The following is a 27,988-nucleotide window of genomic DNA, read 5'->3' as shown; positions in this document are numbered from 1 at the left end:
AAATCCCCGAATTCAAATAAACGTGCAACGAGTTGTTCAAAAGCCTGTAGTGTGTAATGTTCATGTTCTGAACTCATGGCTTTGGTTACTTCTGCTGCAATTACAACCCCTGCCGCCGGGTGCCATTGTTAAACCAAGATTGAGGAACGAGAAATGCAGTATGCAAAACATGAAGAGGCTTACACAACAACCATCCAAGCAGTTAAATGACATTGAGGTACAGTTTGCTCACAAACAACCCCTTTTCAACAGCTAGAAGAAAGAGGTATCCCTCTGTATAATTCCATGAATTCCTAAAGACTATGGGTCAGATTGGCTTGGCTAAGCATTTGCAACTGCTTTGCACCTGTGTTTTCATAATGGAATTAATAAACATTAAAGGTGCACTATGCAGAAATTACTCCGCCATTTCCTGGTTGCTATAATTCTAATAGTTCGCCTAATTTCAGTTTATGTGAGCAAGTAGGCCGTCATTGTAAATAAGAATTTGTTCTTAACTGACTTGCCTAGTTAAATGAAGGTTAAATAAAATCAATAAGAACTTGTGTTGAGAATCATTGATCCAACTAAACTGCTGTGAAATATATTTTCCAGAACCACAAATGTCGTATTTTCAAGTGTGTTGTATCATTTTCAAGCTGGTGTACAAAACCGAAAGTAAAATACGCAAAAAACAAACTTAAGAATGGGAGGCATAGAAATAGCACCTCTTAGACTTGCTTTCAATGAGTGACAGATCTATAACTCACATTTCTACGTGGATTTGGTCATTCGCCCAAAAATTTACATATTGCAGCTTTAAGGACAGAACAAAAACATAAAATAAAGCTTGAAGTTACAGTTCATTTTCTTACATTTCAGAAAAGTTAACTAAACCTTTAAACTGACTGATGTTAAAGTTTTTTTTCTCCCATGATGTTACTTAGATTGATGCTTGGGTGCGTCAATAGACTGTTAAGGCTTAAGAGAAAGTATACTACAGTTGCAGAAAGGTTAAGGACGTTTTAGCCTTGTTTTAGGTGTTAAATCCCTTACTGAAAAAACAGGTGCAAAGTGTGACCTGATCTGAGACCTTTTCTTCCTGTTTTACATGAGATCTATAATGCGCTTTAGTAGAAGTCCCACGTACTGTATGGGTCTATATATATATATACACGATATATATACACTATATATGTGTATATATATACACACTATATATATATATAGACCCATACAGTATACATATATACACTATATATATAGTATATATATATATATACACACTATATATACACTATATATACGCTATGCAATTATGAACTTGGATTAGATAACACAACGTGCCATTGGAACACAGGAGTGATGGTTGCTGATAATGGGCCTCTGTACGCCTATGTAAATATTCCATAAAAAATCTGCCGTTTCCAGCTACAGTACCCATTTACAAATTTACAACATAAACAATGTCTACACTGTATTTCTGATCAATTTGATGTTATTTTAATGGACAAAAACAAATATAGCTTTTCTTTCAAAAACAAGGACATTTCCAAGTGACCCCAAACACTTGAACAGTAAGGTATATATATGGATATTACTGAGATTCTGACTCTGTTTAAAGTAAGTCACAAGAAAGTGAGTCATTGTAGAGGCTCATGGAGCCAGCCTCGTCGGGCCTCAAAGGGAAATGGATCAGGGGTTTATTCTGAAGTCTTTGCCACTGTGTTCCATTTGGTTTCTCTTTTTTCACCATGAAGGTTTAAACCGACTGTCCTTCAAAGCCAGTTTCTAGAAAACAGATCAAATAACACTGTTTACTTTTTTAAATTTTTTTTAAAAATGATTTCATCTAATGACCGAACAAAACTTCTTTTAGCGGTCAGTAACATAGGTTGCTGTTATATGAATAGACAGCTTTAATAATGTGTACTCCTGTTTGGACTGTTGTCTAACAAAGCGTTCATTCATTTACACAAGAGGGTAAATGAACGCAGCTAAAACAATAATGACCAGGATTTTCATGCAATGTAGCAGGGTTGGGGTTAATTCCATTACAATTCACCTAAATCACATATCCTAATCGAATCCATCCTACACACTACATAGTATTTTAAATAGACTACTTTTACCCTAATTACAGACATGAACAAAACTATGATCATGTAATAATGTAATACAATTATAATACACCATATTCAATACAGAACATAATATACAGTTGATGTACATATGTTTAGTCATACCTCCACAGTAACATTCAGCATACTGCATACGCAGATAAATGGGATTTTATCCGTATGAAGGCAGTTGAAGGGCTGTCTTAGCCCACATGCAGTGGAGTTCAAAATGATTGGATCCCTTAATAAAGCTGAGCAAAAAAGACTGTATAAAATATAACATGTCATGACTGGTTTCAATCTAAGTACCAATGGCATTTAGCAAACCATGATCAGGTGACATGAAAATAGAAGTGCATGGCCACAAAATACCTCATCTCGACTGTAAAATATGGCGGTGGATCTTTGATGTTATGGGGCTACTTTGATTCCACTGGTCCTGGGGCCTTTGTTAAATAAGGTCATTGGCGTCATGAACTTGACCAATTATCAGGACATTTGAGCCAAAGACCTGGTTGCCTCTGCCAGGAGGCTAAAACTTGGACGCAAGTGGATCTTTCCAGCAAGATAATAACCTCAAGCACACATCAAAGTCCACAAAGAAATGGTTAACTGAGCACAAAATCAACATTTTGCCTGTGGCCAAACTCAGTTTCTGGACTTGAACCCCATTGGAAACCTGTGGTTTAAATTGAAGAGGGCAGTCGATAAATGCAGACCAAGGAAATATCCTGAGAAGATTCTGTTTGGAGGAATGGTCAAAGATCCCTCCCCATGTGTTCTCCAATCTCATAAAACATTTCAGAAAAGGGATCAGTGTCATTATTCTTGCAAGGGGTGGGTGCTGGACTATTGAAAAATGGGGATCCATATCTTTTTGAGATAAAAAAAAGACTTGTTAAACAAAATCTCTTTCTCTGAGCAATTGTATTAGCATAAAATAATATGATTTTCTTTCTTTAAAATTGAGCATACAATACAGCTCAGTATTTGTATAATTTATTTTACACAGTCTTTTTTGATCATCTATATCAAGGAATCCAATTACTTTCGACCTGACTGTATGTCTTAGCCCACATACTGTGTGACTTATAGAGTTCATGAATGCCTATTGTAAGCAAAATGACTTCTCCTATTCAATCTTCAATACCTTGTTGTCCTTCAACCTACCTTGTTGTCTAGGTATTCAACAATAAACACTCCTTTTTCCGTGTCGACGCCCCTTGTCTTCCAACAGTGGCAGAATGTCTCACAAACCTAGTCAGATTAGAGCCAGTAACTTCCCAGTGGGCGAAAATGGATAAAATGTCATTTCAACCAGTTTGGCTCAGTGTTTTTTCCTCCATGGATCTCGTCAGAGCTCCGAGGTGCTGGTGGTGGCTCTCTTCTGGCTCATAGACCTCCTGAAGGTGAAGGTCTGCTTGGAGCTCCTCACCTCCGTGGTGATGAAGTAGTAACACAGAGCGTCTAGACAGCACGTGATGTTGGCCAGACTCATGGTCACCTGAATGTACAAGCTGATACTTGTCTTGGCCAAGCAGTCTTCGATCAGGTGTTGATGCACCTGGGAGGACAAAGAGGATTAGATAGAGGTTATGCCTGTCAGGTCAGGTCACACGGCCAGGAAAAACTCTGGGTCTTAGCAATAACAGACCAGAGCGAAAGGGTGAATATGCCCCCAGATAATCACAGTTCCAGTCAAAGTTTGGACACACCTACTCATTCAAGGGGTTTTCTTTATTTTTAGTGTTGTCTACATTGCAGAATAATAGTGAAGACATCAAAACTGTGAAATAACTATGGAAATATGGAATCTGTGAAATATGGAATCATGCAGTTACCAAAAAAGTGTTAAACAATTTTTTGTTGTTGTTGAGATTCTTTAACACTTTTTTGGATACTACATTATTCCATATGAGTTATTTCATAGTTTTGATGTCTTCACTATTATTCTACAATGAGGAAAATAGTAAAAATCAAGAAAAACCCTGGAATGAGTAGGGGGGTCCAAACTTTTGACTGGTACTGTATGTGCACAAAAGATAACCGTAAGAAAGTATTTATGGCATTTCTAGCCTTATTATTAACTCACCAGGAACTGCAGCAGGATGCCCAGGTGGCTGGGTGTGAATGGGACCAGGAAGGCGCAAAGACTACTGTAGATGATCTTCACGCAGCTTCTGCTTTTAGGGCTCTCCTGGCCCGACTGCCTCAGTGTCCGGATGCTTTGGGCTGAACACACCACCAGCACCAGGGCCGGCCCCACGAACCCGAAGCTCAACAGGCAGCCGATCACCTTTGGATGCCAGCCCTCCTTTGAGAATGTGTGGAAGCAGTGGAAGGACCCCGTTTCCTCCTTGCGGAACCCGTAGATGGGGGAGATGCCCCCCAGCACCACCACCCAAACCAGGATGCAGGTCCACAGAGCAGCCCGGGGGGAACGGAGCTGCTTGGCGCGGAATGGGTGGCATATGGCCACCCAGCGGTCCACAGCAATGCAGGCGATGGTGTAGATGCTGCCGTACATCCCCACGAAGTAAAGGCTCTCCAGGAGGGAGCAGAGGAAGCGGTGGTGGGCCGCCCATTGGTGGTTGGTGGCGTGCATCTTGAAGGGGAGCAGGAGGAGGAGAAGGAGGTCCATGAGGGCTAGGTTGGTCATGTAGATGGTGGACTCGCTCCACTTGCGGAGGAAGATGCAGAAGACAACCAGGGCGAGGACGTTGAGGATAAGGCCAAACACGAAGATGGGCACGTAGATGACGAGCTCCAGTGATGTCATCAGGTGGTCCACCTCGTCGAAGGAGCAGTTGGTTTCCATGGCGTTGCTGAGGGGTCAAAGGGAGAAACTGGTTGGTGCTTTATTTAGTTAATGAAGGCATACTGCAATGTATTATTGTTATGTGATTGCTTTTGAATAAAGTACCATGTATGTAAAATGTGTATGGAAAATGTATATGGAAAATGTATATGGAAAATGTAGCGGAAAAGCTGTAAAAACAAACAAGATAGGTTTCCTCCGAAGCGGTGGGGTAGTGGATGGGTTAATAAAGCATAAAGAAATGTACAAAATAAAAAATCTTAAAGGAAAGACTTCTAAAATGAATTATGGTATTTTGATTGAGGATTAATTCTACATAAAGGTACTATCTTAGAATTGTTTAGCTTTTTTCCTCCCAATTTCTTTCCACTACTGTGATATTTAGCAAGCTTGTACCTATATAACCCAGATACCATTTGAAAGGCAAGTGAAACACCCACACGCTCACACACATACACACACGCGTTATTATGCAAAAACCACATTCTCTTACTTGTGCGAGCACAGTATCTGTACCCTTCTCACGTACAGAAGCAGTGCCTGCCTGATTTAATGTGAGAATCCTTAACCTCTTCACTACCCGCCTGCTCGCCAAACAGCCAGAGTATTCCAAACAAAAATGCTATTTTGGCTGGCTCTCTCTTGTAAAGAGCTCTCAATTAATGTAAACAGGTAAAAGGAAGGTTTAAAAAATGTGAACCCAATTCAGACTGTTCAATTTGAATGGGTTAATGCTTTAAAGGAGTAAAAGATGACTTTTGGTTTTGTTTATTACATTGTTATAGATAAAGTGATGAAATCAAAAATGTTGTGCCAATTCTGTTGTAATGATGAAATAGAATAGAGTACAAGTGAAACCTTACCTTATAGATGCCATTCTGCTGGTGCGTCTGTCTATCAGTCTGTCTGTCTGTCTGTCTGTCTGTCTGTCCGTTCCAGACACAGTAGTTTCACAGTTCTGTTTTTTTCTTCTTCCCATGACCACTTCCTATATGTGACATAGCCTCAGTTGTCTACAGTAGCTGGATAGGGGTTCTATGCAGCAGAACATTGGGTGAAGTCTGTGACATCCTTAAGACAAAGAGATAGCAGCCCACAACAAACAATTTAAACAATCACATGAGAACATAGTATCATCCTGCTATCACATATATGAAAATATATTCATGCTGATTTTTAAAATGTGCTTATTTCTTATAGAAATGTTCAAACTAAGTCAGTCTGTCTGCGGTAGTGTAGCCACACAAGGCTCCCGAGTGGCACAGCAGTCTAAGGCAATGCATCTCAGTGCTAGAGGCGTCACTACAGACATCCTGGTTTTAATCCAGGCTGTATCACAACCGGCACAATTGGCCCAGCGCCGTCCAGGTTTGGCCGGTGTAGGGGGTCATTGTAAATAAGAATTTGTTCTTAACGGACTTGCCTAGTTAAATAAAGGTACATTAAATTAGGTAAGACAGCCACATTCCTTTTGAACAAAAGGTGAAAACTTTTAACGTGAAAAATGAAGATGACTTAGAAACTGAGGTGCTTTTTACAGTGTCTCTAATGTTGAATTCAAACGTATAGTTTATTGTCGTGGAAAAACTCTTGGTCACACCATACTTTAAGTGGTTTCTTATGAAGGTTATGTTGAAATGAAGTCTGAGACACTTTGATGACACAACAGACATGAAAGGGCTCATGATTGCGTGACAGCAATCTGTTCTTATGTACAGTAATTGAGGATTTCCTGGTTTCGACTGGAGGCATAGAAACCATGTCGAATCAAGGTTGTCATCTCTCTCATCAAAGGGATTGAAGAGATAATTATCATTTTATATCTTATACAAAGCTATTACTCTAATTTTTACTGATAATACTGTAAACCATACTCATTCATGAAAAGATCATTGATGGTCAAAAATGAACCATTTCCTCAACGTTATTCTCCAATCATGTTGAATTTGTCTGGACAGCATTCTACTATCAATCAATCAAATGTATTTATGAAGACCTTTTTACATTAGTCACAAAGTGCTGTACAGAAACCCAGACTAGAACCCCAAACAGCAAGCAATGCAGATGTAGAAGCTACAGTGATATGAGCTATATAGAACATACTGCACCATATCAACTTTTTTTATGACAACTTTGAGGAAGCACCCGATTATGATCAAGATAACTTCAATGTTTTACAGGGAAATAAATGTGTTTTTACTCCCCCTAGTGGAATTTTGTATTTATGGATCCAACAAAATTAAGTTTATACAATTTTAAAAACAGAATACATTCACAGATTTCACAACACACTGTGCGCCCCTCAGGCCCCTACTCCGCCACTACCACATATATGCAGTACTAAATCTATGTGTACGTGTGTGTATAGTGCGTATACTATCGTGTGTGTGTGTGTCGGTACCTATGTTTGTGTTGCTTCACAGTCCCCGCAGTTCCATAAGGTTTATTTTTTATCCGTTATTTAAATTTAATTTTACTGCTTGCATCAAATACTTGATGTGGAATAGAGTTCCATGTCGTCATGGCTCTATGTAGTACTGTGCACCTCCCATAGTCAGTTCTGGACTTGGGGACTGTGAAGAGACCTTTGGTGGCATATCTTGTGGGGTATGCATGGGTGTCCGAACTGTGTGGCAGTACTTCAAACAGACAGCTCGGTACATTCAACATGTCAATAATGCTCATAAATACAAGTAAGTGACAAAGTCAATCTCTCCTGTTCCACTGCTCAACTATACCACTGATTGACTGTGAATGAAAATCCATTACTATTTCCCTTTTGAGGAGTAACTGGTGTGCCATTCTAACCTTTGACCCTTGTCGGTGTCCTGATCATATACAATTGATTATATTTCCATGTTCCTGATGACTTGGGTCTTTTCCAAACCAGAACCCATAGAGCCAGTTCTAATCTGGAACCATGATGGAAGTTTTACACATTTTATTGTGCTCCCATGACTCATTTGTTCCAGTTTCACTAAGCGTCAAACGTGCTGCTGACTAGCACATCCGGCACCTGTGAGTGAGTGACTTCCACTCGTCAGTGGGTATTTGTGTCAGTCCAACACAATCACTTATGACAACACCTGCTTGTATTGTGATTGGATGAATGAAGCCCTCTATTCTGCCTTACAGAAACTTGGTGCACCAATATATTACCCATATACATTTGAAATAAATGACAAGACTAATATTTGGTTGTAGGAAGTGATTTATACAATATAAAACATAGTTCAAACAGGTGATATTACCTTAAAGAATATTTGTTTTACATAAGCATTAGTTAGTTGATTGGTAAAACGCAAGTAATACAGAGAAAATCTAAATATTATACAAATGCTTCCCATCAATACCCCCAAAAACACAAACACAACAGTCATTCTGCCGTTTAATAGTCAAGGTTAATATTTGCTTTGCAGGTTAAAAAAAATTATAATATTTTTTTACCCTGTTTATTTTTATTTATTGACGACGCCAGCATTTCCATATTAAAATATTATAATTCTGGGTCAACATCAATATGTTTGTTCCAATGGAAAATGGCAAACGTTTCTTATATTAAAAAAAGACTACATGCCAATAAAAGGTAGCACATTGTGTGCATTGTGAAAACATTCTCTCATGAGATAAGATCATTCAAAATAACATTTGATCATACAAGTGAATTCTGTGTTGTACATTTGGTAAATCATTTCATTTTTCATTCTACTGTCAATAGCACTTCACTTTTAACCAAATGAGTAGGCACTCAGCAACCTAATGAACATGGCGGATTCATCTTCACAAAGACACACTCATCACACCCGTTCATACACAAAGACAGACAGGATACAGCAACACACAACAGAACCGTCAGAAACAAATTACTTCCACAAAGATCAGCAAGAACAAATCAAAGCTGGACAAAACATTTCGGCACACAGATCATTACAAGTAAAGTAAAAGGGATTTTATTAAAGCTACGACGTTACACTGGAAGAACCTGCCAGTCTCTAATGTCCTCTTAGGGGCAAACTCCAACTTAAGCCTCCAATTGACAACGTAATAGTGGACATGGGGGCCAACAAGAACAGCATGATTATAGTAGCTAGTCTGAAGGTATTTCATTGTCAGTTGCTCTTCAAGGCCAAAAGGGACCTGCCACATACCATTATAACATACAGGGTTGTAGAGGGTTTCACTTTCACAATGTGTGTGTGTAAGGGAAACAGAGTGAATGGGAGAACATTTAGAGAATGGGGAAAAACAATAAAGATGGATGACTGGAAGTGACAAAGAAGTGAAAGAGAGAGATTGAAAGAAAGAGGAAGTGGCTCTAGGAAGCAGTGAACTTCCTGAGTGTAATGACGATGAGGGCGAGGAGGACTGAAGCCCCCAGGACGACTGCGATGACGATGGCTGTGATGGCACCCGGGCCCAGAACACCTGGATACAGGGGCACACAGAGAACACACAACGAGCAAAGGTCAGAGGTTAGGCCACCAACCTGACACTCGAGTATAAAGCACGATTGTCAAGTCAAGGTCGAATTTGATTTAAAATGCATCATCACAGTCTCGATACACTTTACAATGGTGTGGTTTATTACCAATTCAGGGGTTGTGGTGTGGATTTACAGACACAAATAACCCCTCCAGCGAGCTTTGGCCAATGGCTCTTCACATACAAATGTTTACAGAATATACTATTTTCTAAATCCTCTGGGTATAACCCAAATTCTTTATATTAATAACATTTCAATATTATTTTACTGGTGATGGGAAATGTCTCACTTTCCTCCTCGTCCACGGCCTGTGAGTGGGTGGTGTCCTCGTATTCGAAGGTCAACACACTCTCGGTCATATCCTGGAAGGGGTCTTTGGTGGTGACTTCATACGCCCCCTCTCCGGACAGCGTGTCCTGGTTGTCCCCTTGTAAAGTGGGTGTGGGGTCTGCCGCAGTCTCTGTGAACAACAGCAGTGCAACAGTGTGTGTGTCTGTTTGTGTTTCCAATTTGGGCTTGTTCAAATAGTTAAAGAGTCTATAACTGTTTAAATGTAGCATCTTGTACATATTTGTAGTGCAAATGTGTGGAAAACAGGAGTCCATTAGAAAACAGACATTCTGACCTCAATGGGACTAACTGGTTAAACAAAAAACACAAGGAAACTCAACAAGCTCAGTCATACACACTTTCAGTTTCAGCTACATTTAGGTATATAAAAAACACAACCGGAGGTAAAAGTGTGAACTGAAAATATGACAACTGTTACATTACACGTAATAGTTTGTCTGAGTAGTAGCTTTGCTGGTTTGGCGGCTGCTAATGTGAGGGACAGAGCTGTGAATGTAAGCTCGACTACTGACAGAGCTACATGTTAGCCAGAGTCTTTGACGCTGCAGTGGAAAGAGGGCTAAGCTAGTGGTTCATTCCACGAAATAGTGCCTATTTTTTTTGTGTCTGATATTTTAAATAGAAATTGTGCATCAATAAATTCATGATATTAAATGACGTGCCCTTCTTTATATACCAGGGACATTCAATACATCTTTCATTTGGACAAGTCCCTCCTCAACCCTGTCACTTCGAGGAAGATTTTGACCCACTTCATCCCAAAATGTCTCCACGTTTCACCATCATTGTAAAGCTGTAGTTATTTTGTTGCTTTGACAAAAGTCATTTCGGAAGATTGACTTCAGATGAGCTGGTTCTACCATTTGCTGGTGTTTTGTGGTGGAAAACCTAGCGGTTCAAAAATAACAAGTCAACCCTGTTCCCCATAGATAGACAGGCTGGAAAAATGTTAATGTCATTTGGTTTGTGAAGCTTGCATTCATTTGCCACTCCCTGTTGCACACAAGCTTCCATTCCCACTGTCACAGGGGGAATTAAAATAGTCAACCCTGTTACTTTATTTGGCACTTACTACAGTAATTGTATTATTTAACCTCTTGAAAAGGGAAAACACTTCTTATGAAGCTGAACATGTGCTCCATGACAAAATATTAAAATGAAGTGAAATTAAGTTGTTGTTTTACCCAACTTACACTTCTCAAAAGGCACAGAATTTGTGGAAGAACTAATAGCTTTTCTGTACTGCTCTGCTAGCAGCCTAAGACCTAGAAAGGAAGGCTTTGTAGAGGCTCAGCACTATCTGTACACAGTTCAGGTAGCCTCCACTTGTGTGCTCGCTCAACTCCTCCGCACACCTCGCTCTTCTATCCACCCTGCATCTCCCCTCTCTCCTGCGTCTCTCACTCCTCTCACCTACATTCCACAGGTCCTAGCATTGAGGTGGTACGCGACTTTTCACACCTTCATAGTACCCATGGAATCCAGATCTCTTAAAAAAAAGCCGCCTCTCGGTGTTCCCCAGTAGAAGGCAAGGCTCAAGAGTACTGAGAGTGGATTCTGGATACGGCCAATTAAATTGACTAAAATGCAACATATTTCTCTCCAATGATCTGAGAAACACTGTGTCCTTGATGGTGTGTGTTAAAGGGGAATGGAAACACTAGGATTTAAAACGCCAGCTAACTAACTGTAAACCACCGTTCCCCTTCAAGTGCACAGCTGAGCGACCTTCCCTTTATGAATCTATGGAACGGGGAAAATTCGATCCCAATCACCTAAGAAAAACAAACCGTCCACACACACAGCATGTATGATGCACACACAAGCCCACCCATTCACTCACTGACTCAACCTACCCAAGCTCACGCTTCACATACCAACAAAACCATAAACATATTGACACCTAGGCTATTTACAACAGACATATTTACCTTCCAGCTATGAAGACACCCACTCTAAACTTCATAACCATACGTAACACTGCAAATCTCCCAACCAAACATTCCCACTCACCATAGCTAATAAGTTTTATCTTGAAAATACACATAAACAAACATCACTTCAAAAGATTGAATGTTCTTATGCGGGAGACAATTCCAACGATAAATACAGAATAATGTCCAACAACCTATGTCTATTGCGGCCCATCCTTACGACTTAGAATTCCAACACCACACACAAACTGGTGATAGATAACCCTGTTGGTGATGGCCTGTATACTCCGGTCTGTACACAGACAATCTTTTGAACTGATACATTTGGTTGTGTATTTTCAAGATGATCAGAAAAAAAGTAGGTATTAGCTATGGTGAGATGGAATGCTTGGTTAGGAGATGTTCAGAGTTCAGTGATGGCCTGTGTACGGCAGCCTTTACCCAGGCGGGGTATAGGCCAGGCAAGCGGGTGGGGTAAGTATTTCTGCTGCGTGTGTTGACTCGTGTTAGCATGTGGCTTCCTGTGCAGGGGCTGACTGCAGGTACAGAGCCCTGGGCCTCTGGCCAGCCCTGCCATCAATGAGGCCTTCAGCCCATGGCACAAAAGGCAACTTGTGCGTTCAGGGAGGGCGGCTGCAGTCGAGACAGGCTCCAACCGGTAACGGCCAGCCAGCCCCAAACCTACAGTAGCCCCAGCCCCTAGAATGGCCGAGCACTGGACGTCAAACAAGGATGTTTATCAAATAGTCTGTGTGTGTGTGTGTGTGTGTGTGTGTGTGTTAAAAGGCTGTGCCGCCTTGGACAGCTTTGTTTAATGAAGACGGGGAGAAAAAAAGCTCTGATGTTTTTTTCCATTGGTGTTTGTTTGCCTCGTCAAGGAGGGCAGGAGAAATTTGCTTCTCCGTAATTTCCAGTAATGGCTCCCAGACTTGACCGCAGCGCTACCGTTGACCAGCTGAATCCTCTGTCTTTCATCTCCCACAGATCAACACTGAGCTATATCTATTCTCATGACGCAGTTTCCAAAGGTGTTCTCACTACCAGTTTCAGGTAATACCAGTCTACCAAACCCTGCTAATTGGGTCTACACACAACCAATCTGTGACAAGACACTAACATGGGTATCACATCTAGTATGAGTAAGCCCATAGGCTCTCTGTCACTCACTGACAATATGTGAACATTTAAGCAGTTAAGCTAGGGCATCCCTCCATGTCTCATTCGCCCAGAGGAACAGGTCCAAACTCCACTAACCTACACAGCTGCCTCACTGAAAACCCATGATGATGGAACGTGCCATCTCAGTCTTATGTGTCTCTTGTCCCTGTTAGCTACTGTAGTGTGACCTAGACATGTCAACGAACCACAGACAGAACCCACAGACATTAGGAAAAGGCTGATCTCAGACACTAAAAACAAAGACAGACGTTGGTGGCTTTGACCTCTCCAAGTCCAGTCAGGATTTCACACGTCCCGGAGAGATGACAGAGCTTGCAAACGGGCGTATGTGAACACCACACTGCCCGGGCACCTGGTCCTGCGGCTGTGCCCACCTCCAAAAGGGGCATTGCCTGTGCCCGTGTCTTCGCCTCACCTCACCTCTGACTGGCTCCCAGGTGGGGTTTACTCCACCTTCCTCCAAACACCTTCTGACAAACCACAGGGCGATAGCTACAAATATCCTGTTTGTGAGGTTCAAAATTTATAGCAGACCTCTCCTCACCACCTGTAGGCTGGTAAAGGCCACAAGTTGGCCAGGAAGGTGTACTATGGCCGGGTCCCATTACTGTAAAACAGCTTCCTTTTCTTGTGTACTTTACTTCAGTGATCACTGGACTATTGGACTATAAATACAATATAGTCTAAATATTGGTGTATAAATTGTGCCTTCCTGTATTATGCTGCCTTCCTGTATTATACTTCTGCTACAAAATGTTTATTATATTCTACTGAGCCATTTACCTTGTGTTCTTATTGTTGAGAAGGAACTGAAACTAAGCATGTAATTGGACAATGTATACCATGTGTATCCTGTACAGTTGAAGTCGGAAGTTGACATACATTTAAACTCAGTTTCACAATTCCTGACATTTAATCCTAGTGAAAATTCCCTGTCAGTTAGGCTCACCACTTTATTTCAAGAATGTGAAATGTCAGAATAATAGTAGAAAGAATGATTTATTTCAGCTTTTCTTTCTTTCTTTCATCACATTCCCAGTGGGTCAGAAGTTTACATACACTCAATTAGTATTTGGTAGCATTGGCCTTAATTGTTGAACATGGGAGAAACAATATGGGTAGCCTTCCAAAGTTCCCACAATAAGTTGGGTGAATTTTTGGTCCATTCCTCCTGACAGAGATGGTGTAACTGGGTCAGGTTTGTAGGCTTCCTTGCTCGCATACGCTTTTTCAGTTCTGCCCACAAATGTTCTATAGGATTGAGGTCAGAGCTTTGTGATGGCCACTCCAATACCTTGACTGTTGTCCTTAAGCCATTTTGCCACAACTTTGGAAGTATGCTTGGGGCCATTGTCCATTTGGAAAACCCATTTGTGACCAAGCTTTAACTTCCTGACTGATGTCTTGAGGTGTTGCTTCAATATATCCACAATTTTCTTCCTCAAGATGCCATCTATTTTGTGAAGCACACCAGTCCCACCTGCAGCAAAGCACCCCCACAACATGATGTTGCCACCCCTGTGCTTCACGGTTGGGATGGTGTTCTTCGGCTTGCAAGCCTCCCCCTGTTTCCTCCAAACATAACGATGGTCATTATGGCCAAACAGTTCTATTTTTGTTTCATCAGACCAGAGGACATTTCTCCAAAAAGTACAATCTTTGTCCCCATGTGGAGTTGCAAACTGCAGTCTGACTTTTTTTTTTTAAAGTGGTGGTTTTGGAGCAGTGCCTTCTTCCTTGCTGAGCGGCCTTTCAGGTTATGTCGCTATAGGACTTGTTTTACTGTGGATATAGATACCCATGTACCCGTTTCCTCCAGCATCTTCACAACTTCCTTTGCTGTTGTTCTGGGATTGATTTGCAATTTTCGCACCAAAGTATGTTCATCTCTAGGAGACAGAACACGTCTCCTTCCTGAGTGGTATGACGGCTGCATGGACCTATGGTGTTTATACATGTGTACTATTGTTTGTACAGATGAATGTGGTACCTTCAGGCATTTGGAAATTGCTCCCAAGGATGAACCAGACTTGTGAAGGTCTACAATTGTTTTTCCTAGTGTCTTGGCTGATTTCTTTTGATTTTCCCATGCAAGCAAAGAGGCACTGAGTTTGAAGGTAGGCCTTGAAATACATCCACAGGTACACCTCCATTTGTCTCAAATAATGTCAATTAGCCTAAAAGAAGCTTCTAAAGCCATGAAAAGCCATGACATCATTTTATGGAATTTTGCAAGCTGTTTCAAGGCAAAGTCAACTTGATGTATGTAAACTTCTGACCCACTGTAATTGTGATACAGTGAATTATAAGTGAAATAATCTGTCTGTAAACAATTATTGGAAAAATTACAAAGTAGATGTCCTAACCGACTTACCAAAACTATATTTTGTTTAACAAGAAATTTGTGGAGTAGTTGAAAAACTAGTTTTAATGACTCCAACCTCAGAGTACGTAAAGTTCCGACTTCAACTGTACATACGACTAATACAACTTGAAACACGGATGAGGTCTCTGGGAGGTTAGTACAGAGGCAGTGTACTATGGCTGCATCAAAATAATTCTTTCTGTCCTTATCTACATCCTTTCCGTGATCACTAAGAGATGAGGGCTTGGGTCTCGAAGGGGAGAACAGGAGAACTTTTGTTTGGGTCCAAATACTGTTAAACTGTTTTTCTTTCCTCGTCTTCTTTTCTTCGTGACCCCTAAGAGAAGAACGACCTGGATAGGTCATGAGTCAGAGCAGTTATAAAATGAGAAAAGGAAGATTTAGGTGGAAACGGTTTAGTAAGCAGCTTGTGTTCCGGCTATGACAGAAGTCATGTGGGTGCAAAACGACATCATTCACATACATCACTCATGGGTTAACTTTGAGATTTGCTGATCTTGTCAAATACAGAATGTGGTGGTGCTGATACTGAATCGTATGCTTGTGAGACCATAGACATATCATTGGTACAGGAAATACAAAATTATCAAAAGAAAAAAATCTTCAAATGGAAGTGGAGTTTAAAAAAGAGAATGCACAAGGTTCCAAGTTGAAATGCTAAACTGAACATAATGATCATGTAAACGTAGACGAAAGAAACGGTGAGCTCAGTAACACCTCAACATTACAAAACTTCTCTTTATCAAGCCATCCAGCTCATCCTACGCTGATACAAGTGTGTAACAAATCATTCTAGCGATAAACAACGCCATCCTAGCTCTACATTCTCCGGCATGACATTGACGTCAAAAGCTCAGCCTGGTCACAAAAACATGGCGGCAGGGTAGCCTAGTGGTTAGAGCGTTGGGACTAGTAACCGAAAGGCTGCAAGATCGAATCCCCGAGCTGACAAGGTACAAATCTGTCGTTCTGCCCTTGAACGAGGCACTGTTCCTAGGCCGTCATTGAAAATAAGAATTTGTTCTTAACTGACTTGCCTAGTTAAATAAATAAAAATATATTTTTTAAACATTGTCCCAGGACATGCCAAGCAACAGTGTTGTACAGGTCACCGTTTCGAGGAAGACCATCAAACCAACCACTTCAACCCAAAAATCCTTTAGGAGTGTAACTATCATTCTAGCGTTATACTCTCCGACAAGACATTGACAGCACATTGCTGACAATGTTCCACTCACTGCTTACTGACAGTTCATTGTTTGGAGGAAAAAGTGGCATGTTTCTGGTGGCTTTAACCCTTGCCCTGACCCGTAAGGGCCTTAGGAAAGCAGCACTAAGGCCCTCACAATCCCTGGCTTTGTAGAATCCCCTTCATTCCCATGCCTCGCCTTAGGCTTATCACGTAGGTGTGAGAGTAGGAGAACGAGAGCAAATTGAAGTGAGAAAGAGAGAGAAGTTAACAGAGAGGAAGAGGTAAACCGAGAGAGAACTAGAAAGAAATGGGAGGGATAAAGAGACCGAGAAATGGAGGGAGAGAAAGAGAGAAAGCAAAGGGGGGAGAAAGATTGAAAGAGAAACAGGGGGAAATAGAAAGAGAGAAACTAAACGAGAGGGTGAGACTTCCTGCTGATCAACATACAGGATCAGCAGATTGGCTGGAAGACCACACGCACAGAGAGGGTTCTCGTAAAAATCCAACTCTTACACTGTTAAGAGGGACATCAAAAATTCCAAGTATTTGCTGTCATTTTTAACCATTTCATCCGTGCAAGTAATTAAAATGTCAGCGGTGAGCTTTACTTTGATAAGCTCCTCTCACATTTAACAATTCGCTCTAGAAAAAAATGACAAAACCTTTTAAAGAAGCACATAGAAAAGGTTGACGACACCTGGCAGAGCGAAACCACATCCAGATTGAGCCAATGTTGTGTTTCAGAAGGGTTCTAAACATGAGTTATTATATGAAAGCAAGTGAGTCACCGTGTTTGTCAAAGACAAGCTTTCAGTCTCTAAATGTCCCTTTTCTCGAACAACTGCATCATTTAAAGTGCAAGGCCTCTCGCAACAGGGCCTCTAGGTCAATAGTGGGGGAAAATGACACGTACACACACACACACCTTGAGCACAGCTAAATATGACCATACTTACCCAATGCCCACTCAAATGAGAAACATTCAGAAAAAACCCTAGAATATTCTGATTCTTTGTCCACTGAAATAAAGTAGAACGTCGATTTGAATAAAATTTTAATGTCCCTGAAATTGCACATAATATTGTTGATGTGCTTGTGGGAGCAAAAGAAAAAGCAGGGAGTATATTTTTGCCTTTCAACTTTCCAACAAATTACCTTCAACAACCCCTGCATTTCTGGTGGCAAATCTTGAGTCTGTTTTTCACAAGCACAACCACTTATTTCTAATCCACATCTCTACAGATGACTAAACAACCAAACCAGTGTTCTACCCTTGTCCTCTTGCGGTGAGGTCTAAAGGCAATGTCTAAACACACTCATAACATTGTAATAAATACATTTACTGTAGCGGGAACTGTTTTTTGAGGCATTCAGACTTGGGATATTCGAAACGTAAAGACCAAATAGACGTATGTATCATATATTACCCTCCTTCCCATGACTAATACAAGGAAAACCAGGAGAGATACTGTCCGGCAGGGAGCTTACCTGAGTGGAGGGTGGCTACCCAGAGGCCGAGGAGGGCCATGAGGACAAGTCTGGAAACGCTGTTGCAGTTGGCCATGTTTCCTGTCTCTGTGAGGAGGATGACTGGACTGGGAGTCTCCAGAGCTCCTGAGGCATGGGCTAGTGAGGGCTGGAGCGAAGGGAAAAGGGGAAGAGAGGTGAAAGAGGGGAGGAGGGACTGTGTATGAAGACAGAAGTGTCTGGACAGTGCAGACTTTGTCAACACCTCTGATGAGGGTACACCCACTTCATACTCCTCAGAAAAACAAGGAAATACACCCTAGATGCTGATTAAAGGTTAGTTAAACAGTTTCCACCTGAACAGTTAGGGTTAGGACTGGAACAGGGTAAGCGGATCCTAGATCTACCACCGGGAAACTTCTACTTGGAGAAGAAGACTCACCATCCCAACACCTTCCCAGGCCTCTCAGTCCATCATCCCATGCTTTCCAGTTGGTAGATCATCGATACAGACTCTGGTATTTTTTCACAAAAGTTCGTATTGGGGGTAGTATTATCTGTGGTACTGGTAAGAGGTTGGGGGGGGTCAGGTTGCCAGTTGGAGATAGCTATAGGTTGTGAGAAGATATGACCTTTGCTTCACCAGAGGCGGGTTAGTGTAGTATTGGAACTCAGTGACTGGGATGAGATAAATACACAACGTTGAATCTTACACAGGATAACAAGTTCCCTAAAAAAGTGTCAATGTTTAACAAAAATCTGTCTACAGTGCATCAGCATCAGAGGGAGGTGGGAGTACAAACATTGTGCAGGCAAGAAGGAAAAATTATACACTTTCAGTATTTTGAAGTTGTTCATTCATACAAAAGACAGAAGTGTGAACAGCCCACACAAGAGACTGTTTTATTTATTTCATACCGCAATAGAAAAGTATGACTCCAGTAGTTCATCATTTTCATATATTATAATACAGATGCAGAATTGAAAGTGTATTCTTTAAACAGCCTAGTATTTTACAAGAAATGGATAACTACTTGGAACTTTCGAGCATGTCCTTAAAACAGGACATCAGCGGGCACACATCCTTAGCTCCTACAATGCAACCATCATCCACAAACAACTGGCAGAAAACAGGAGTGAGGAGAGAAGATTTAACTAAATGGAAGGGGGAGGAAAAACTTTCAATAAATTAAAAAATAAAAAGGTTTAAAAATGACAATTTTTTTCATCGAAAATCCCCCCGCATCCCCACCCTTATGTCCACGGCGTAAAATAATTCCATGGGGAGATGATTGCATCAGGACATGGCCTCTCTTTTTGGGTACTTTCAGACACCAGAGACTAGGAGGGAACTGAACAGCCAACCATAGACGGGGAGAGACATCCACATCCTCCTCATCCCCTTAGCTCTGCTCTCTTCTCCGAGAGAAGTCAGAGTTCAATTCATAGATTTTTTTTTGGTCAGTTCGTTCAATGTTTCATTGCGTGAATGTGAATGTTCCGTTTGATTGTCTGGCTGCATCGTTAGCCTTCTCCCGGTCTCCCATAGGGCAAAATACTCATTAGGGATGTTTTTTGGGTGGGGGGTCCTTTGGCACTGGAAAGCATCCCCAGCTTCCAATGACAAACATTAAATTAACTTAAAGAGAACAGAAAGAGGATGCATTTAAAAGTAAAAGGATTGGGACGGGAGGTGTGGGCGGGGAAAATGACAGCTGTTCAAAACGGATCGAGTCAGTGGCGGCAGAGCAGTCCCTTTAAAAGTCATCCACCGTCTCTATCTCGCCCATATTCAACCTCTCAGACGCCGCGTTCACAGAAAAACCTGGGGAGAGGAGAGAACAGGAGAAGTTACGTTAGATTCAATGTCAAACAGTTAAACAATAGAGCACTTCTTATCAACGGATGCTGTGAGTTGCCAGGTAAGGCTGTATCAATTACAAGTGGTGATATAGGAATGAAGGTGATACAATAACAAATGACTGTCATACTCTTAACTCCTTAAAAAAAATGCATAATTGTTTTTGTCCTCACCTAGCAGGCTGGGGTCTGCCCGGACCATCTTCTGCTTTTTCTTCTTCTTCCCTGAGGTGACGGTCTCGAAACGTGCCTGCTGCTGGAGGCTTGTGTGGTTTGACTGGTACCGAGACGGAGAGCCCGTCCCGCTCACGCCCCACACTGAATCCTGGGAAATGGAGTCACAGGGGAAATGAGGGGTGAGATAATTACTAACTAGTGGTATACCGGTACCAAAACATCATAATACATATGATTCCAATATTTTTTAATACTGTTACCGTTACATATAATAGTAGCCATATCTAGGAAAACCAAAGTTCCAAAGGCTGGGCCTAATAGTGTTTAAGAGGTCATACAAGAAGTTTTGTAGTGATTCATATGTTGATGAGGTAAAGAATATTTGCTGGTCTGTGGTGTGTAATGAGGAGCAACCAGACGCTGCGGGTGACACATTTATGAAACTACTTATTCCAGTTACTAATAAGCATGCACCCATTAAGAGAATGACTAAAAACTGTTAAATCTCCTTGGATTGATGAGGAATTTAAACATTTTATGTTTGAGAGGGATGAGGGAAAAGGTATGGCAATTAAGTCTGGCAGCCCAACTGATTGGCAAAAGAACTGCAAATTAAGAAATCATGTGACTAAACTAAATAAAAAGAAATGAAACAAAGAAATTATATAAAGAATGATATTAAAAAGCTTTGGGGCACCTTAAACGACATTTTGGGAAAAAAAGCCAGCTCCTTAATTTATTGAATCAGATGACACTCAAGCACAGCACTTATACAAATGACTGATTGGCTGAGAGAAATTGGTGATAAAATGATTGTGGGGGCTGTCTTGTTAGACTTCAGTGCAGCTGAAAGCCAGAGTTTCTATGTATGCAGATGACTCAACACTATACACTTCAGCTACTACAGAGACTGAAATGTCTGCAACAATCAACAAAGAGCTGCAGTTAGTTTCAGAGTGGGTGGCAAGGAATAAGTTTGCCCTAAATATTTCTAAAACTAAAAGCATTGTATTTGGAACAAAACATTCACTAAACCTCAACTAAATCTTGTAATAAATAATGTGGAAATTGAGCAAGTTGAGATGACTAAACTGCTTGGAGTAACACTAGATTGTAAACTGTCATGGTCAAAACATATTGATGCAGTAGTAGCTAAGATGGGGAGAAGTCTGTCTATAAGAAAGCGATGCTCTGCCTTCTTAATACTATCAACAAGGCAGGTCCTACAGGCCCTAGTTTTGTCACACCTTGACTACTGTTCAGTCGTGTGGTCAGGTGCCACAAAAAAGGACTTAGGAAAATGGCAGCACGTCTGGCACTTGGATGTACACAGAAAGCTAATATTAATAATATGCATGTCATTCTCTCCTGGCTGAAAGTGGAGGAGAGATTGACTTCAATCACTACTTTTATTTATGAGAGGTATTGACAAGTTGAATGCACAGAGCTGCCGGTGTAAACTACTGGCACACAGCTCGGACACCTATGCATACCCCACAAGACATGCCACAAGAGGTCTCTTCACAGTCCAAGTCCAGAACAGACTATGGGAGGCACACAGTACAACATAGAGCCATGACTACATGGAACTCTATTCCACATCAGGTAAATGAAACAAGCAGTAAAATTAGATTTAAAAAACTGATAAAAAAAAACACCTTATGGAACAGTGGGGACTTTGAAGCAACACAAACATAGGTACCGACACATGATAACATACGCACTATACATACACATGGAGTTAGTACTGTAGATGAGGTAGTGGTGGAGTAGTGGCCCGAGGGCACACAGAGTGTTGTGAAATATGTGAACGTATTGTGATGTTTTAAAATTGTATAAACTGCCTTAATTTTGAGTAGCTGCTGCTTTGGCAATACTAGTCTATTTTACACACTGGTCCAATAACGTCCACTTGACTTCCATGCGCATATTACGTGTGGCAGCTGTAATCTGCCAGCCGCATCCCCTTCCAGCCCTCACTCACCTGCTTCCCTCTGTCTGCTCTTCATGAACATCTAATCCTCCATCAGATTATAAAATATAATTTAGCTGTAATGGCGAGGGCGGATGGAGACCCTGAGCAGTCATCTGTGATACATTGGAGCAGCGCGAACAAAGTTGATACACTGTATGTCATTTCACCACCAGAGTTGTTGCCAGATAATTGAATGTTCTTTCTACCATAAGGCGCCTCTCCAATGTCGTTTTAGAGAATTTGACAGTATGTCCAACAGGCCTCAAACGCAGACTGTGTGTAATCACGCCAGCCCAGGACATCCACATCTGAGTATTTCTGTCTGTAATAAAGCCCTTTTGTAGGGGAAGAAAACTCACTGATTGGCTGGGCCTGGCGCCCCAATTGTCCCGATTTCCTTAAATGAACTGTAACTCCGCAAAAATGCATGTGGCATTTATATTTGTGTTCAGTTTATATTCCTTCCTCCATTCTTCCAGCCAAATCACAGGTAGGCCTTTGCAAATATGAGCAAATTAGCCCTTCTTGGCAGTGGTCTATTATAAAGTGAACAGTGTAAAGTAATATGTGTTGTATTGAGCAGAAGTGTGAATATCAGTGACAGGAGTTATACGTATAGCACATGAGCATAACTTTAAGAAAATGTGAACAAGTGTCAGGGGACGATGTGAACAGGACGTCAGGTATATCTGAACTGTTTCCACGGGTGTATCGTGTTACTTGGCCTTCTATCGTATCGATAATAAATTTGTTACCAATGTCACAACACTAGGTAGTTCAACTATTGGTGGTGGATGAGGTGAGCATCCCCCTACTATTTAAAGCGCTTTGGGTGTTTTGAAAAGCGCAATATAAGTCCAATCGATTATCATACAACTATAGACTACAACTAAACTCCAAACCAGAGGAGTATTCATTAGTGCACACCAAAGCAAAAGGTTTTGCAATGGAGAACAGATTGCAACAAATACAAGTTTATTTTTACAAGTTTGTGTCTCGTTTGGTTACGAAAAAGATAGCTACACCCCAGTTGCCCAATGAATTGCTGTGCCATGTTTCTCGCACCTGCTGTTGCTGTCGCTGTTTGAGAGTCGGCTGCTGGTTCTGTGGGGCCTGGGGCTCTTTCTGTTGGTTGGCCTTTTGCTTGGCACGGCGTTCCAGGAACTGCTTGGCAAACTCCTTAGCCTCAGACGTGTCCCCCAAGTAGGCGCGCACGTAGTCGTGCACCTCGTACGGACTGTCCACCTCCTTCAGGAAAGACGCAAATGTCGGGACTAGAGGAAGAGGGCCGGGTGAGTTTTAAAGATGGGGTCACACACAGCCAAGGTTACTTTAGGTTCAAGGTATCTTTAGGGTGCGTCTGAATTGACACCCTTTCCCTATATAGTGCACTATTTTGGGGCAGAACCCCTAAGGAATAGGGGGTGCCATTTCAGACGCACCTAGGTTGTTGGCGGCGTATGCGCGTATATTATATACTCACCGTCCAGGTTGTTGGCGGTGTTGAGGGTGTGCAGAGTCTGCTCACACCACTGCATGAAGCCATCCTGCTGGCTCTTATTAACCCCCTGGAACAACTTCAGCAGCTTCTCCTCCTCCTCCACTTTCTTATTGGCCCGACTGCTGCTCACACAGTTACCACACATACACACACGATTAGATACATTGGCCTCAAAACTTTTAAAGACTTCCTGTTAAACCATCATCCTATTTGTAAGTGAATCATCATATTCAGGGATTGCAAACTGGTAAGGGCCTGAAAAATGTGAAACTTCCATATGAAGTGCAAGAATATGTGCTTATTTTCAGAGAATAACAATTACATAATAGACATATTTCAAAAGAGTATCCTGTGGTAGGGGGGAGTAGGGCTCCTTGGTCTGAACTGAAAGTTTATTATGACATGCTTTCATAATCTGTCTCCCCAGACAGGAATACATCAGTATTCAATGCACCTGTATTTGACAAGTTGTTCTATAGAGGTGTATAAAGACAAGTAAAGCACAAATCCGGTCTCACATCTCTAATACTATAACTATTTTTATGCGCTTCAGCACTCAGCAGTCCCCTTCTGTGAGCTTGTGTGACCACGATGTCTTGCTCCCAGACAAACTAAACAACTTCTTCGCTCACTTTGAGGACAATACAGTACCACCGACACGGCCCAAAACCTGTGGTCTCTCCTTCACCGCAGCCAACGTGAGTAAAACATTTAAATGTGTTGACCCTCGCAAAGCTGCTGGCCCAGGCGGCATCCCTTGCAGCGCCCTCAGAGCATGCCCAGACCAGCTCGCTGGTGTGTTTACAGACATATGCAATCTCTCCCTAGCCCAGTCTGCTGTCCCCACATGCTTAAAGATGTCCACCATTGTTCCTGTACCCAAGAAAGCAAAGGTAACTGAACTAAATGACTATCGCCCCGTAGCACTTACTTCCATCCTCATGAAGTGCTTTGAGAGACAAGTTAAGGATCATATCACCTCCACCCTACCTGACACCCACTTCAATTTGCTTACCGCCCCAATAGGTCCACAGACAACGCAACCACACTGCCCTAACCCATCTGGACAAGAGGAATACCTATGTAAGAATGCTGTTCATCAACTACAGCTCAGCATTTAACACCATAGTACCCTCCAAACTCGTCATTGAGATTGAGACCCTGGGTCTTCACCCAGCCCTGTGCCACTGGGTCCTGGACTTTCTGACGGGCCACCCCCAGGTGGTGAGGGTATGAAACATCTCCACCCCGCTGATCCTCAACACTGGGGCCCCACAAGAATGTTTTCTCAGCCCTCTCCTGTATTCCCTGTTCACTCATGATGACTGCGTGGCCATGCACGCCTCCAACTCAATCATCAAGTTTGCAGACGACACTACAGTGGTAGGCTTGATTACCAACAACGACGAGACGGCCTACAGGGCGGAGGTCAGGGCCCTTGGAGTGCTGTGTCAGGAAAATAACCACTCAATGTCAACAAAGGAGATGATTGTGGACTTCAGGAAACAGCAGAGGGAGCACTCCCCTATCCACATCGACCGGACAGTAGTGGAGAAGGTGGAAAGTTAAGTTCCTCGGCGTACACATCACGGAAAAACTGAAATGGTCCACCCACACAGACAACTTGGTGAAGAAGGCACAACAGCGCCTCAGGAGGTTGAAGAAATTTGGCTTGTCACCAAAAACACACCAACGTTTACAGATGCACAATAGAGAGACTGAAAAACGGCTTCTATCTCAAGGCCATCAGACTGTTACTAACATCCGAGTCACTGCTGCCAACATACTGACTCAAATCTCTAGCCACTCTAATTATAAAAAATTTGATGTAATAAATGTATCACTAGTCAATTTAAACAATGCCACTTTATATAATATTTACATACCCTACATTCCTCATCTCATATGTATATACTGTATTCTATACCATCTACTGCATCTTACCTATGCCGTTCGGCCATCACTCATCCATATATTTATATGTACATACTCTTATTCATTCCTTTACACTTGTGTGTATAAGGTACTTGTTGTGAAATTGTTAGATTACTTGTTAGATATGGTCGGAACTAGAAGCACAAGCATTTCGCTACAATCGCATCTGCTAACCATGTGTATGACCAATAAAATTTGATTAGATGTGACTAATGGGAAAATACCCTTCTCCCCTTAATCTTTCTGTGCACGGAACCCGCTAGCGGGCTGAAATTCCACAACATACGGTGCTCGCTACATAAATAGTCATATTAAACATTCATGAGAATACAAGTGTCTTACATGTATCGGAAGCCTAGAATCTTGCTAATCCAACTGCGTTGTCAGATTTAAAAAATGATTTACTGTGAAAGAACGAGATGCGATTATCTGAGCATAATCACAAACTGTTTACCTTTGATGATCTTTTGTTTGATAAAATCGGTTTTTATAGCCTAACACGAAACATTTTGTGAACCGCTTGTGTAGTGAATTCCGTCTCATTCCATTTGACGACACATTCCAGGTAAATAACCCACACAGAACGTGACTTTTCCAGTCATGTTTGGTTTCACTGCAATCAACTGGTTTGTTAGTAACGCAACCAAACCTGATCGGCCATTTCGTATTGACTGAAAGAAACCGATTTGAAGACAACAAGTACTGACATCATTGTGCACCAATGATTTGCCCGCTGTTTCATTGATTGACTGTCTTTTAACCCAATGACCACTGATCGTAATGAAATCTAGCTGGGTAGATAGCCAATGAGCTGAGCTAAACAGCAATACGCCATGTTTATGTGTTGCAAGGCCAACCCATGTAGTAAGCTCCAGCGTAAAGAGAGTCATGCGCTATTGAATTTTCATACCGGAAGCTACGCATATTCATTTAGTGATTGTGGAGGAATATTTTTTGAATGAGAGAGGACATCGTTTTGGACTGGTAAGTTCTTATCATGCTAATGCCCTTGTTTGAAATTAATAATATAAAATATTATTTGTGATTTTATTTTAGGAGCAATATATAAACATTTAATGTCATGAAATATGAGATGTGTGTGTCTGCCGCCCCACCCCAACCCACATGAAATAGCCTATTTGAGGCTGTTGAGGAGAGTGCAGGACCACATCAATGGCCAAAGTGAAATGGAGACAGTAGATACAGCTGGTCTGTTGTAATATAATAAAGACAGTAGCTGAAATGTCATAATATAAAAGAGACAGATCTAGCAGGTAATAATAATATTATAATATATTCAACCTTCAACTCTCATTCATATATATATACACACACACACACACACACACACACACACACATATATCTGTTTATTATACCTGTTGATACAGGGCTCATATGTGAAACTATTCTAACTGAACATTTTCTTTCACAGTGACACGGACTCCGAATGGGAATCTTATCCGGTGTCCTGTGTGAATTTAAGTATGCTCTCTCTAATTCTCTCTCTCTCAGAGGACCTGAGCCCTAGGACCATGCATCAGGACTACCTGGCATGATAAATCCTTGCTGTCCCCAGTCCACCTGGCCTTGCCGCTGTTCCAGTTTCAACTGTTCTGCCTGTGGCTTTGGAACCCTAAACTGTTCATTTTTACTCTTAAGGTGCTGTCCTGTTGCACCCTCTACAACCACTGATCTCCACCCGGCACAGCCAGAAGAGGACTGACCACCCCTCATAGCCTGGTTCCTCTCTAGGTTTCTTCCTAGGTTTTTGCCTCTCGGGTGTTTTTCCTAGCCACCGTGCTTCTACACCTGCATTGCTTGCTGTTTGGGGTTTTAGGCTGGGGCTATATAAATAGATTCGATTTGATAGAGGACTGAGGGTCATACAAATATTGAAAATGTGTAAATAGTTACATGTTATTTTGTAAATGTATATATATATATTTTTGTAAATATCTTTTAATCAATAATTATTTTTTTGCACATTTTTTAAAATTCTATTCTCAACTTTTTTTGGGAGGGGGTGGGGGGTTTTAGAATAACATTTTGGCATTTTGTATATAGCTTTTTGTTTCAAAATGTATACCTTCACCAATTTGGCCACTTGTGTACATTTGGGCTACTTGTGTGGGACACCTGGGTGACTTCATAATAAGTGTCATGTAGCACACTCATTTTGGTTAGTTATCATTCTGAAACTTTGCACAAGTACTGTTGCCCTCTTATATTTTTCACTGAAATTGTCCACATCATCCTATCTGAATGTTTGTTTTATCTTGTTCATTTTAAAGATACAAAAAGAAAAAGAAAAAAACATGTTTTTTTTCCCATTGTTTTATCTAAACCAGATCTATTGTGTGTTATTCTCCTACATTCAATTCACATTTACACAAACTTCAGTGTTCTCTTTCAAATGGTACCAAGAATATGCATATCCTTGGATATATGCCTGAGCTACAGGCTGTTAGATTTGGGTATGTCTTCAGGCGGAAATTGCACAAAGTAGGGGGGGAGCTGCAAGAGGTTTTAATAACGCAAATGTAAAAAATAGCAATGTAGTAGAGAACTGTCCTGACCACGACCTTTCGAGTCAAGCAGCCAAAATAGACACGCAGGTGTGAGCTGTAAA

The 27,988-nt window shown here is 41.4% G+C and overlaps 3 protein-coding genes across 4 annotated transcripts in view; all 3 read right to left on the bottom strand.

The window, feature by feature from the left end:
* Positions 1-1,418: 1,418 nt before the first annotated feature.
* LOC135514963 (G-protein coupled receptor 55-like) lies at positions 1,419-5,847 on the bottom strand. Of its 2 annotated transcripts, XR_010451753.1 has the most exons (4): positions 5,781-5,847; positions 4,192-4,924; positions 3,270-3,663; positions 1,419-1,770 (listed from the first exon to the last, which is right to left on the bottom strand). XR_010451753.1 is itself a non-coding variant. In XM_064938728.1 (3 exons), the coding sequence occupies exons 1-3, from the start codon at positions 5,792-5,794 to the stop codon at positions 3,454-3,456; spliced, it is 957 nt and encodes a 318-aa protein (XP_064794800.1). In that variant the 5' UTR covers positions 5,795-5,847; the 3' UTR covers positions 1,421-3,453. The 2 variants fall into 2 exon arrangements, 1 of the variants encoding a protein (XP_064794800.1); XM_064938728.1 differs by having other exon boundaries at positions 1,421-3,663.
* A 2,291-nt stretch (positions 5,848-8,138) lies between these two features.
* LOC135514956 (protein SNORC-like) lies at positions 8,139-18,691 on the bottom strand. The gene is made up of 3 exons (XM_064938715.1): positions 17,931-18,691; positions 9,690-9,860; positions 8,139-9,342 (listed from the first exon to the last, which is right to left on the bottom strand). The coding sequence occupies exons 1-3, from the start codon at positions 18,004-18,006 to the stop codon at positions 9,233-9,235; spliced, it is 357 nt and encodes a 118-aa protein (XP_064794787.1). The 5' UTR covers positions 18,007-18,691; the 3' UTR covers positions 8,139-9,232.
* A 90-nt stretch (positions 18,692-18,781) lies between these two features.
* LOC135514946 (GRB10-interacting GYF protein 2-like) overlaps positions 18,782-27,988 on the bottom strand; it is a 38,346-nt gene continuing 29,139 nt past the window's right edge. Inside the window, 4 exon segments of the mRNA XM_064938704.1 lie at positions 18,782-19,734; positions 19,944-20,094; positions 22,987-23,195; positions 23,405-23,544. Of these exon segments, the coding sequence (XP_064794776.1) occupies positions 19,667-19,734; positions 19,944-20,094; positions 22,987-23,195; positions 23,405-23,544 (568 nt within the window). The 3' untranslated portion in view covers positions 18,782-19,666.

This window comes from Oncorhynchus masou, chromosome 3 (genome assembly GCF_036934945.1).
Source record: "Oncorhynchus masou masou isolate Uvic2021 chromosome 3, UVic_Omas_1.1, whole genome shotgun sequence".
Classification (NCBI taxonomy): Eukaryota; Metazoa; Chordata; class Actinopteri; order Salmoniformes; family Salmonidae; genus Oncorhynchus; species Oncorhynchus masou.
Note: the sequence above shows the minus strand (reverse complement) of the source record. Positions and strands in the feature narration are given on the sequence as shown.